The sequence below is a fragment of the Panulirus ornatus genome, chromosome 20, assembly GCF_036320965.1.
Source record: "Panulirus ornatus isolate Po-2019 chromosome 20, ASM3632096v1, whole genome shotgun sequence".
Taxonomy (NCBI): domain Eukaryota; kingdom Metazoa; phylum Arthropoda; class Malacostraca; order Decapoda; family Palinuridae; genus Panulirus; species Panulirus ornatus.
In genome coordinates, this window is record NC_092243.1 from 15,179,903 (window position 1) to 15,192,223 (window position 12,321).

A 12,321-nucleotide genomic window follows, 5' to 3' on the forward strand; every position below is an offset into this window, starting at 1 on the left:
GCCCCCTCCCCCACCCTATGATCCACTTCCGCTTCCATGGTTCCATCCGCTGCCAGATCCACTCCCAGATATCTAAAACACTTCACTTCCTCCAGTTTTTCTCCATTCAAACTCACCTCCCAATTGACTTGACCCTCAACCCTACTGTACCTAATAACCTTGCTCTTATTCACATTTACTCTTAACTTTCTTCTTCCACACACTTTACCAAACTCAGTCACCAGCTTCTGCAGTTTCACACATGAATCAGCCACCAGCGCTGTATCATCAGCGAACAACAGCTGACTCACTTCCCAAGCTCTCTCATCCCCAACAGACTTCATACTTGCCCCTCTTTCCAAAACTCTTGCATTCACCTCCCTAACAACCCCATCCATAAACAAATTAAACAACCATGGAGACATCACACACCCCTGCCGCAAACCTACATTCACTGAGAACCAATCACTTTCCTCTCTTCCTACACATATACATGCCTTACATCCTCGATAAAAACTTTTCACTGCTTCTAACAACTTGCCTCCCACACCATATATTCTTAATACCTTCCACAGAGCATCTCTATCAACTCTATCACATGCCTTCTCCAGATCCATAAATGCTACATACAAATCCATTTGCTTTTCTAAGTATTTCTCACATACATTCTTCAAAGCAAACACCTGATCCACACATCCTCTACCACTTCTGAAACCACACTGCTCTTCCCCAATCTGATGCTCTGTACATTGTACAAAGGCAAAGGGGATAAGAGTGAGTGCTCAAATTACAGAGGTATAAGTTTGTTGAGTATTCCTGGTAAATTATATGCGAGGGTATTGATTGAGAGGGTGAAGGCATGTACAGAGCATCATCCATGTATATCTGTGGATCATCTTGTGTTGAAAAAAGGTGTTTGCAAGGAATAACTCCTCTCAGCACAAATATTCACAAGATAGCTTACATTTTCATTTACTCCAGGCATTGCCCATTTACCAACTATCTCACCAATTTCATCACATCACGCTTTTGCATTCATATCACCCAGTATGACCACGTTTTTCTCATTTTCAAAACCATTTATACCGTCATTCAAATTTCCCAGAAAAGCTTCATCCTGACCTCATACAGTCTCCATATTCACAGATGCAAATACACAAACCAATGCACACTTCACAATCCTAATCTTTCCTTTCTTCCACACTATTCTTGATCCATTTCATCCATGCTCTGTAACACCCACCCATACTCTTGGTAATAGCAGAATTACTCATCCTTCATTTCCTCTTCCCTGATGATTTTCACTCATTCCTGTCCATACCACACCTCCTTCCATGCCCTCCCATAACTTTCATTCATCATTTCCATTTTCACTTCATTTATCCTGCCCCAGGATATGGGTCTCCCCAATCCCTAGCACTTAAACCTTTGCACAAGCTCCCTCCTTTTACTCTCACCAGTTATCCCTTTCACATTCAACGCCATCACCCTCAGTCACTCGTCTCTTTTAATCCTTGCCATAATTGGTAGACTCCAGTAGCACTTTTCAGGCTTTTGTGCCTCACCCTTGACAGGCCACTGGCAGATGGAAACTCCAGCACAGTATTTCCAGAGGCAGTGAGGCCCTGGTATTGTCAAAAGAAGTAAAAGGTGACAGCACACCTTAGGTGTTTGTCTAAATTTAAAAGTATTTCCCTGATGTAGTTGGGCAACACCTGCCCCTTTAGTTCCACCTCTAAGGGGTGTAAGAATGAGGTCACCATGAGAAGGCAGGGGGGGGGAGACTGATACTCTTGTAAAATTAAGAATATCCCCTCGAGATTTGTTGACTTGCGTTACTCTATTCGGGGTTCATGACAGTTTTTGTGTAATCCCTGTTATTTTTGTACCCTCACACAGGATTTATCCATGATGCTACTTTGTAGCCTATTTGTTTTATGTACTAAGTTGGTTAATCTGTACCTTCAAAATAACCATGAGTAGTTATTAAAATTTCATTTTAGATAGGCCAAGAATATGTTTTTATTTGAGATATGTGATTTAGATTGCTTAGTTTTTAATCAGTAATTTCTTTTGATAGAAGAGTTGATTATGCTTTACCCACCATATATGTATCTACAGCTGCGTATGCTGCACAGAAACTGAAATTTCTATATAAGCAATATGCTTTATGTACTGGTTACTCTGCAAAAGGTGGATGGAGACTTTTAATTGTTATTATTGTCTCTTAAAACAATGTCATATATGTGTTATATAGGGAACATGTTGATTATGTGTACCTATCCAGGCTGAGTGTGGGCTAAAGTTGCCTAATTGTTTGTTTGCAGTATAACTCTTGCTCTGATAGACTACCTGTGTTTACAGTTTGTTTTTGGCTAAAGTAAGCTGTGGCATGGTAGAATTCAGGAATTAGTCAACAAGGTAAAGCATGACACAATTAGTATAGGAAGTTTTGATTCCAAATAAAGTTTTTTGTTATCATATCAATAGTCTCTAGCTTCTCTATCTAATCACAAAACCGATTATGAGAAAAATACGTCCATTTCATTCTTTTTTCTAGACCCAACCTGTAACTGCTCGTGCCTTGGAGACACTTATCCGTTTGTCCACTGCTCATGCAAAAGCCAGACTTTCTCGTGTTGTAGAAGTGGAAGATGCAGACGCAGCTATTGAGATGGTATCTTATGCTTACTTCAAGAAGGTATGTACTCAGACTTGATGTTTGTGACAGTGTTAGTCTCTTGACCTTTTTAGAAGCAGATTGTCATTATATTATTATATGTTATTATATGTCATTATATGTTAAATGAAGGGAGCTAGAAATTAAGATTTATGTATGATATACAGTGTTTCCAATTTATTGTTAATATGATATCATGATAGAGTCGTATAAAATGCTTCAACAATCCTTCCTGATTGTAGGTGATGGAGAAGAAAAAGAAGCGTAGAGATGATGAGGAAAGTGCAACAGAGACTGAAGGAGAAGATGAGGTGGAGGAAGAAGAGGAGGGTGGAAGAAAGAGAAAAAGAAGTGCTACTGGTGATAAAGAAAAGAAATCCAAGAAACCAAAAAAGAAGCCTGGTGAAGAAGGTTTGTTTTGATCTAGAGATGAATTCCTTTCGGTTTAGGAATCATTATTAAGCAAGATGATGGTAAAAGATGTATCACTAATTGCTGATTTTCTTTTGCAGAATTTGTGTGATGAACATATTTTTTTGTTTTTTCTTCTAAATCTGTGGTTATTTAATCTTACTATTTATAATATTCATTCTTTATCTGTCTTTGTAATCATGATAATAGACATAGATAAGGTAGTAAGAGAGTATAGTTAGGTATTTTGCAGATGACATGATACCAAGTAAAACCATGGAAAATGTAAGACAGTAGGAAAAACTGCACAGAGGTTTGGATGTCATAAACAATTGGATGAAAGTGAACCTAACAGAACTAACAAAAAGAAATTTGATTAAAGAAGTCAGGAGGCAAGTAACAATATTATAATGCAAAGGAGGGTGGACATGTTGGAAATGAAATGTTCCAGGACCATGTAGTTTCAGATGGTTTGATCAGTTAAGTAATAAAGAGGAAAGAGAGGTAGGGTAATAAGAAGTGTGTGGTTGAGAGAACTGAAGAGGGTGTGTTGAAATGGTTTGGACATACAAAAAGAGTGAGTAAGGAGAGGTTAAAGAAAAGAGGATATTTTTGTTTTATTATACTTGATTGCTGTTTCCCACATCAACAAGGTAACACCAGAAAACAGACAAAGAAAGACCCATCCACTCGTATACACATATACTGTGTATACATACACGCTCATATATGTACAACTTGAGGGATGTCTGATCATTATCTTGTGGATGCGAAGGTGAAGATATGTAGAGGTTTTCAGAAAAGAAGAGAGAATGTTGGGATGAAGAGAGTGATGAGAGTAAGTGAGCTTGGAAAGGAGAATTGGGTGAAGAAGTACTAGGAGAGATTGAGTTCAGAATGGAAAAAGGTGAGAGCAAATGACGTAAGGGGAGTGGGGGTGGAATGGGATGTATTTAGGGAAGCAGTGATGGCTTGCGCAAAAGATGCTTGTAGCACCAGAAAGGTGGGAGGTGGGTAGAATAGAAAGGGTAGTGAGTGGTGGGATGAAGCAGTAAGATTGTTAGTGAAAGAGAAGAGAGAGGCGTTTGGACGATTTTCACAGAGAGGTAGTGCGAATGACTGGGAAATGTATAAAAGAAAGAGGCAGGAGGTCAAGAGAAAGCTGCAAGAGGGTGAAAAAGAGGGCAAGTGAGCGTTGGGGTGAGAGAGTATCATTAAATTTTAGGGAGAATAAGAATGTGTATGTGTAGGAAGAGAGGAAAGTGATTAGTTCTCAGTGAATGTTGGTTTGCGGCAGGGGTGCATGATGTCTCCATGGTTGTTTAATTTGTTTATGTATGGGGTTGTTAGGGAGGTGAATGCAAGAGTTTTGGAAAGAGGGGCAAGTATACAGTCTGTTGTGGATGAGAGAGCTTGGTAAGTGAGTCAGTTGTTGTTCGTTGATGATACAGCGCTGGTGGCTGATTCAGGTGAGAAACTGCAGAAGCTGGTGACTGAGTTTGGTAAAGTGTGTGAAAGAAGAAAGCCAAGAGTAAATGTGAATAAGAGCAAGGTTATTAGGTGCAGTAGAGTTGAACGACAAGTCAATTGGGAGGTAAGTTTGAATGAAGAAAAACTGGAGGAAGTGAAGTGTTTTACATATCTGGGAGTGGATTTGGCAGTGGATGGAACCATGGAAGCGGAAGTGAATCATAGGGTGGGGGAGGGGGCGAAAGTTCTGGGAGCGTTGAAAAATGTGGAAGTCTAGAACGTTATCTTGGAAAGCAAAAATGGGTATGTTTGAAGGGGTAGTGGTTCCAACAATGTTATATGGTTGCAAGGCGTGGGCTATAGATAGAGTTGTGCGGAGGAAGATGGATGTGTTGGAAATGAGATGTTTGAGGACAGTATGTGTTGTGAGGTGGTTTGATTGAGTAAGTAATGAAAGGGTAAGAGAGATGTGTGGTAATAAAAAGAGTGTGGTTGAGAGAGCAGAGGGTGTTTTGAAATGGTTTGAAATGGAGAGAATGAGTGAGGATAGATTGACAAAGAGGATATATGTGTCAGAGGTGGAGGGAACGAGGAGAAGTTGGAGACCAAATTGGAGGTGGAAAGATGGAGTGAAAAAGATTCTGAGTGAAGGGGGCCTGAACATGCAGGAGGGTGAAAGGCGTGCAAGGAATAGAGTGAATTAGAACGATGTGGTATACAGGGGTCGACGTGCTGTCAGTGGATTGAACTAGGGCATGTGAAACGTCTGGGGTAAACCATGGAAAACTTTGTAGGGCCTGGATGTGGAAAGGGGGCTGTGGTTTTGGTGCATTATCCATGACAGCTAGAGATTGAGTGTGAACGAATATGGCCTTTGTTGCCTTTTCCTAGCGTTACCTCGCGCACTTGTGGGGGGAGGGTGTTGTCATGTGTGGCGGGGTGGTGATGGGAATGAATAAGGGCAGACAGTATGAATTATGTACGTGTGTATATATTTATATGTCTGTGTGTGCGTATATATATATATATATGTATATATATATATATATATATATATATATATATATATATATATATTTTTTTTTTCTTTTCATACTATTCGCCATTTCCCGCATTAGCGAGGTAGCGTTGAGAACAGAGGACTAGGCCCTTGAGGGAATATCCTCACCTGGGCCCCTTCTCTGTTCCCTCTTTTGGAAAATTAAAAAAAAAGTGAGAGGGGAGGATTTCCAGCCCCCCGCTCCCTCCCCTTTTAGTCGCCTTCTACGACACGCAGGGAATACGTGGGAAGTATTCTTTCTCCCCTATCCCCAGGGATAACACATATACATACACATACATATATACACAAGTATATATTCATACTTGCTTGCCTTCATCTATTCCTGTCGTTACCCAGCCCCACAGGAAATAGTATCACTATCCCCACTTCAGAGAGGCAGGGGGGATAGTGATACTATTTCCTGTGGGGCTGGGTAACGACAGGAATAGATGAAGGCAAGCAAGTATGAATATATACTTGTGTATATATGTATGTGTATGTATATGTGTTATCCCTGGGGATAGGGGAGAAAGAATACTTCCCACGTATTCCCTGCGTGTCGTAGAAGGCGACTAAAAGGGGAGGGAGCGGGGGGCTGGAAATCCTCCCCTCTCACATATATATATATATATATGTATACGTTGAGATGTATAGGTATGTATATGTGCTGTGTGTGGACATGTATGTATATACATGTGTATGTGGGTGGGTTAGGCCATTCATTCGTCTATTTCCTTAAGCTACCTCGCTAACGCGGGAGACAGCGACAAAGTATAATAAACGATAAATAAATAATAAAAAGATGTTTTGGGAAGTAAATAAAGTGCGTAAGACAAGAGAACAAATGGGAACATTGGTGAAGGGGGCTAATGGGGAGGTAATGACAAGTAGTGATGAAGTGAGAAGGAGAAAGAGTGAATATTTTGAAGGTTTGGTGAATGCGTTTGATGATAGAGTGGCAGATATAGGGTGTTTTGGTCGAGGTGGTGTGCGAAGTGAGAGAGTCAGGGAGAATGGTGTGGTAAATAGAGAAGAGGTAGTGAAAGCTTTGCAGAAGATGAAAGCCAGCAAGTCGGCGAGTTTGGTTGGTATTGCAGTGGAATTTATTAGAAAAAGGGGTGACTGTGTTGTTTACTGGTGGTAAGGATATTCATTTTATGTATGGTTCATGGTGAAGTACCTAAGGATTGGCAGAATGCGTGCATAGTGCCTTTGTATAAAGGCAGAGGGGATAAAGGTGAGTCTTCAAATTACAGAAGTATAAATTTGTTGAGTATTCCTGGGAAATTGTATGGGAGGGTATTGATTGAGAGGGGTCAAGGCATGTACAGATCATCAGATTGTGGTTTCAGTATTGGTAGAGTATGTGTGGATCAGTTGTTTGCTTTGAAGAATGTATGTGAGAAATACTTAGAAAAACATTGATTTGTATGTAGCATTTATGGGTCTGGAGAAAGCATATGATAGAGTTGATAGAGATGCTCTGTGGAAGGTATCATGAGTATATGGTGTGGGAGGTAAGTTGATAGAAGCAGTGAAAAGTTTTTATCAAGGATGTAAGGCATGTGTACGAGTGGGAAGAGAGGAATGTGATTGGTTCCCAATGAATGTTGGTTTGTGGCAAGGGTGCATGATGTCTCCATGGTTGTTTAATTTGTTTATGGATGGGCTTGTTAGGGAGTTGAATGCAAGTTTCAGAGAGAAGAGCAAGTATCTCAGTCTGTATTGGATGAGACTTGGAAAGTGAGTCAGTTGTTATTCACTGGTGATATAGTGCTGATTGCTGATTCGGGTGAGAAACTGCAGAAGTTGGTGACAGTTTGGTAAAGTGTGTGTAAAAAGAAAGCTGATAGTAAATGTGAATAAGAGCAAGGTTATTAGGTTCAGTAGGGTTGAGAGACAAGTCAGTTGGGAGGTAAGTTTGAATGGAGAAAAACTGAAGGAAGTGAGGTGTTTTAGATATCTGGGAGTGGATTTAGCAGCGGATAGAACCATGGAAGCGGAAGTAAGTCACAGGGTGGAGGAGGGTTCGAAGGTTCTGGGAGCATTGAAGAATGTTGGAAGACGAGAACATTATCTTGGAGAGCAAAAATGGGTATGTTTGAAAGAATAGTGGTTCCAACAGTGTTATAAGGTTGTGAGGCATGGGCTATAGATAGGGTTGTACAGAGAAGGATGGATGTGTTGGAAATGAGATGTTTAAGGACAATTTGTGGTTTGATCGAGTAAGTGATGAAAGGGTAAGAGAGATTTGTGGTGATAAAAAGTGTGGTTGAGAGAGCAGAAGAGGGTGTATTGAGATTGTTTGGTCACATGGAGAGAATGAGTGAGGAAAGAGTGATTGTTTGGTCACATGGAGAGAATGAGTAAGGAAAGAGAGATTGTTTGGTCACATGGAGAGAATGAGTGAGGAAAGATTGACAAAGAGGATATATGTGTCAGAGGTGGAGGGGACGAGAAGTGTGAGACCAAATTGGAGGTGGAAGGATGGAGTGAAAAAGATTTTGAGCGATCGGGGCCTGAACATACAGGAGGGTGAAAGGCGTGCAAGGAATAGAGTGAATTGGAACGATGTGTTATATTGGGTTGGATGTGCTGTCAGTGGATTGAGCCAGGGCATGTGAAGCGTGTGGGGTAAACCAAGGAAAGTTTTGTGGGGCCTGGATGTGGAAAGGGAGCTGTGGTTTCGGTGCACTGCACATGACAGCTAGAGATTGTGTGTGAACAAATGTGGCTTTTGTTGTCTTTTCCTAGCACTACCTCGCATCTGTGCGGGTGGAGGGGGTGCCATTTCACGTATGGAGGAGTGGCGACGGAAATGAATGAAGGCAGCAAGTATGAATATGTATATATATGTATATGTCTGTGTATGTATATGTATGTATGCGTTGAAATGTATAGGTATGTATATATGCATGTGTGAGCGTTTATGTATATACATGTGTATGTAGGTGGGTTGGGCCATTCTTTCGTCTGTTTCCTTGAGCTACCTCCCTGATGCAGAAGACAGCAACTAAGTAGAATAGATAAATATATGATAATTGCTGTTTCCCGCCTCAGCAAGGTAGTGCCAGGAAACAGACGAAGAATGGCCCATCCACTCATATACTGGAGGAAGTGAAGTGTTTTAGATATCTGGAAGTGGATTTGGCAGCGGATGGAGCCATGGAAGCGGAAGTGAATCATAGGGTGGGGGGAGGGGGTGAAAGTTCTGGGAGTGTTGAAAAATGTGTGGAAGTTGAGAACTATATCTTGGAAAGCAAAAATGGGTATGTTTGAAGGAATAGTGGTTCCAACAATGTTATATGATTGCGAGGCGTGGGCTATAGATAGAGTTGTGCGCAGGAGGGTGGATGTGCTGGAAATGAGATGTTTGAGGACAATACGTGGTGTGAGGTGGTTTGATTGAGTAAGTAATGAAAGGGTAAGAGAGATGTGTGGTAATAAAAAGAGTGTGGTTGAGAGAGCAGAAGAGGGTGTTTGAAATGGTTTGGTCTTATGGAGAGAATGTGTCAGGAAAGATTGACAAAGAGGATATGTGTGTCAGAGGCAGAGGGAACGAGGAGAAGTGGGAGGTGGAAAGATGGAGTGAGAAAGATTCTGAGTGATCGGGGCCTGAACATGCAGGAGGGTGAAAGGCGTGCAAGGAATAGGGTGAATTGGAATGATGTGGTATACCGGGGTCGACGTGCTGTCAATGGATTGAACCAGGGCATGTGATGCGTCTGGGGTAAACCATGGAAAGTTGTGTGGGGCCTGGATGTGGAAAGGGAGCTGTGGTTTCAGTGCATTATACATGACAGCTAGAGACTGAGTGTGAACAAATGTGGCCTTTGTTGTCTTTTCCTAGCGCTACCTTGCGCACATGCGGGGGGTAGGGGTTGTCATTTCATGTGTGGTGGGGTGGCGACGGGAATGAATAAGGGCAGACAGTATGAATTATGTACATGTGTACTGGTGACTGAGTTTGGTAAAGTGTGTGGAAGAAGAAAGTTGAGAGTAAATGTGAATAAGAGCAAGGTTATTAGGTACAGTAGGGGTGAGGGTCAAGTCAATTGGGAGGTGAGTTTGAATGGAGAAAAACTGGAGGAAGTGAAGTGTTTTAGATATCTGGGAGTGGATCTGTCAGCGGATGGAACCATGGAAGCGGAAGTGGATCATAGGGTGGGGGAGGGGGCGAAAATTTTGGGAGCCTTGAAAAATGTGTGGAAGTCGAGAACATTATCTCGGAAAGCAAAAATGGGTATGTTTGAGGGAATAGTGGTTCCAACAATGCTGTATGGTTGCGAGGCGTGGGCTATGGATAGAGATGTGCGCAGGAGGATGGATGTGCTGGAAATGAGATGTTTGAGGACAATGTGTGGTGTGAGGTGGTTTGATCGAGTAAGTAACGTAAGGGTAAGAGAGATGTGTGGAAATAAAAAGAGCGTGGTCGAGAGAGCAGAAGAGGGTGTTTTGAAATGGTTTGGGCACATGGAGAGAATGAGTGAGGAGAGATTGACCAAGAGGATATATGTGTCGGAGGTGGAGGGAACGAGGAGAAGAGGGAGACCAAATTGGAGGTGGAAAGATGGAGTGAAAAAGATTTTGTGTGATCGGGGCCTGAACATGCAGGAGGGTGAAAGGAGGGCAAGAAATAGAGTGAATTGGAGTCATGTGGTATACAGGGGTTGACGTGCTGTCAGTGGATTGAAGCAAGGCATGTGAAGCGTCTGGGGTAAACCATGGAAAGCTGTGTAGGTATGTATATTTGCGTGTCTGGACGTGTGTATGTACATGTGTATGGGGGGGGGGGGGGGTTGGGCCATTTCTTTCGTCTGTTTCCTTGCGCTACCTCGCAAACGCGGGAGACAGCGACAAAGTATAAAAAAAAAAAAAAAAAAAAAAAAAAAAATATATATATATATGAGTGAGGAAAGATTGACCAAGAGGATATATGTGTCGGAGGTGGAGGGAACGAGGAGAAGAGGGAGACCAAATTGGAGGTGGAAAGATGGAGTGAAAAAGATTTTGTGTGATTGGGGCCTGAACATGCAGGAGGGTGAAAGGAGGGCAAGGAATAGAGTGAATTGGAGTGATGTGGTATACCGGGGTTGACGTGCTGTCAGTGGATTGAATCAAGGCATGTGAAGCGTCTGGGGTAAACCATGGAAAGCTGTGTAGGTATGTATATTTGCGTGTGTGGACGTATGTATATACATGTGTATGGGGGGGGGTTGGGCCATTTCTTTCGTCTGTTTCCTTGCGCTACCTCGCAAACGCGGGAGACAGCGACAAAGTATAATAAAAAAAATATATATATACGTTGAGATGTATAGGTATGTATATGTGCGTGTGTGGACGCGTATGTATATTCAGGTGCTTGTGGGTGGGTTGGGTCATTCTCTCATCTGTTTCCTTGCTGCTACATCGCTAACGTGGGAGACAGCGACAAAGTATAATTAAAAATGTACATATACTTGTTTATCTTCATCCATTCCTGTCGCTACCCCACCCCTCAGGAAACAGCATTGCTACCCCCTGCTTGAGCAAGGTAGTACCAGGAAAACAGACAAAAAAAGGTCACATTCGTTCTCACTCAGTCTCTAGCTATCATGTGTAATGCACCGAAACCACAGCTCCTTTTCCATGGTTTACCCCAGACACTTCACATTCTCTGGTTCAATCCATTGACAGCACATCGACCTCAGTATACCACATCGTTCCATTTCACTCTATTCCTTGCACACCTCTCACCCTACTTTATGTTCATGTCCCAATAGCTCAAAATCTTTTTCACTCCATCCTTCCACCTCCAATATGGTCTCCCACTTCTCCTTGTTCCCTCCACCTCTTTGTCAGTCTTACCTCACTTATTCCCTCCGTATGTCCAAATCATTTTAACACACCCTCTTCTGCTCTCTCAATCACGCTTTTTATTTCCACACATCTCTCTTACCCTTTCATTTCTTACTCGATCAAAGCACCTCAGCATATATACATATACATACACATACACAGCCAAATACATATATCCCTATGTACATATTCATACTCACTTGCCTTCATCCATTCCCAGCACCACCCCAACCCACAGGAAACAGCATTGCCACTCCCTGTGTCAATGAGGTAGCGGCAGGAAAACAGCCAAAAAATGGCTGTTTTCGTTTACACTCAGTCTCTAGCTGTCGTGTGTAATATACCAAAACCACAGCTCCCTATCCACATCTAGGCCCCAGAGACCTTTCCATGGTTCACCTTAGACATTTCACATGCCTGTGGTTCAGTCCATTGACAGCACGTCGACCACGGTATACCACATTATGTCTACCTCACAGTAGCATAGGGACCATTGTACAGTTTGTAGATTAGTTTAGCAAGTTTCATTGCTACTTAAGTTGTAATTGTTTGTTTCATTTTCTGTAATACTTCCAAGCTAAAGATTCATTTGTAGGTCATTTCGTAATCCTATAAATTTTCCTGCAATGAAGTATGGGGTCTGCTGGATTCATGATCTAATACAGTAATTCAAAGATTAAGTTGGTTCTTTTTGCAAATGATCTCATAGCATTTTTAGATATGCTTTACATTATTGGGACCATTTGGATGAATTCTCATTTGTATTCACTTTATAGGAGAGAAATGATACATCCCACATATTTCCATCATAGAAGGCTACTAAGGGGTGCTGGAAACCTTCCCCTCCTTGTATTTCATTTTCTAAAAGAGGAAACAGAAGAAGGAGTCAAGAAAGGAGTGC

At 41.9% G+C, this 12,321-nt stretch overlaps 1 protein-coding gene across 1 annotated transcript in view; it reads left to right on the forward strand.

Annotated features, from left to right (window-relative positions):
- Window positions 1-12,321, forward strand: part of Mcm3 (minichromosome maintenance 3) — a 75,470-nt gene that overhangs the window by 43,717 nt on the left and 19,432 nt on the right. The window contains exons 12-13 of the mRNA XM_071674722.1: window positions 2,540-2,680; window positions 2,902-3,070. Of these exons, the coding sequence (XP_071530823.1) occupies window positions 2,540-2,680; window positions 2,902-3,070 (310 nt within the window). The remainder of the gene's footprint in view (window positions 1-2,539; window positions 2,681-2,901; window positions 3,071-12,321) is intronic.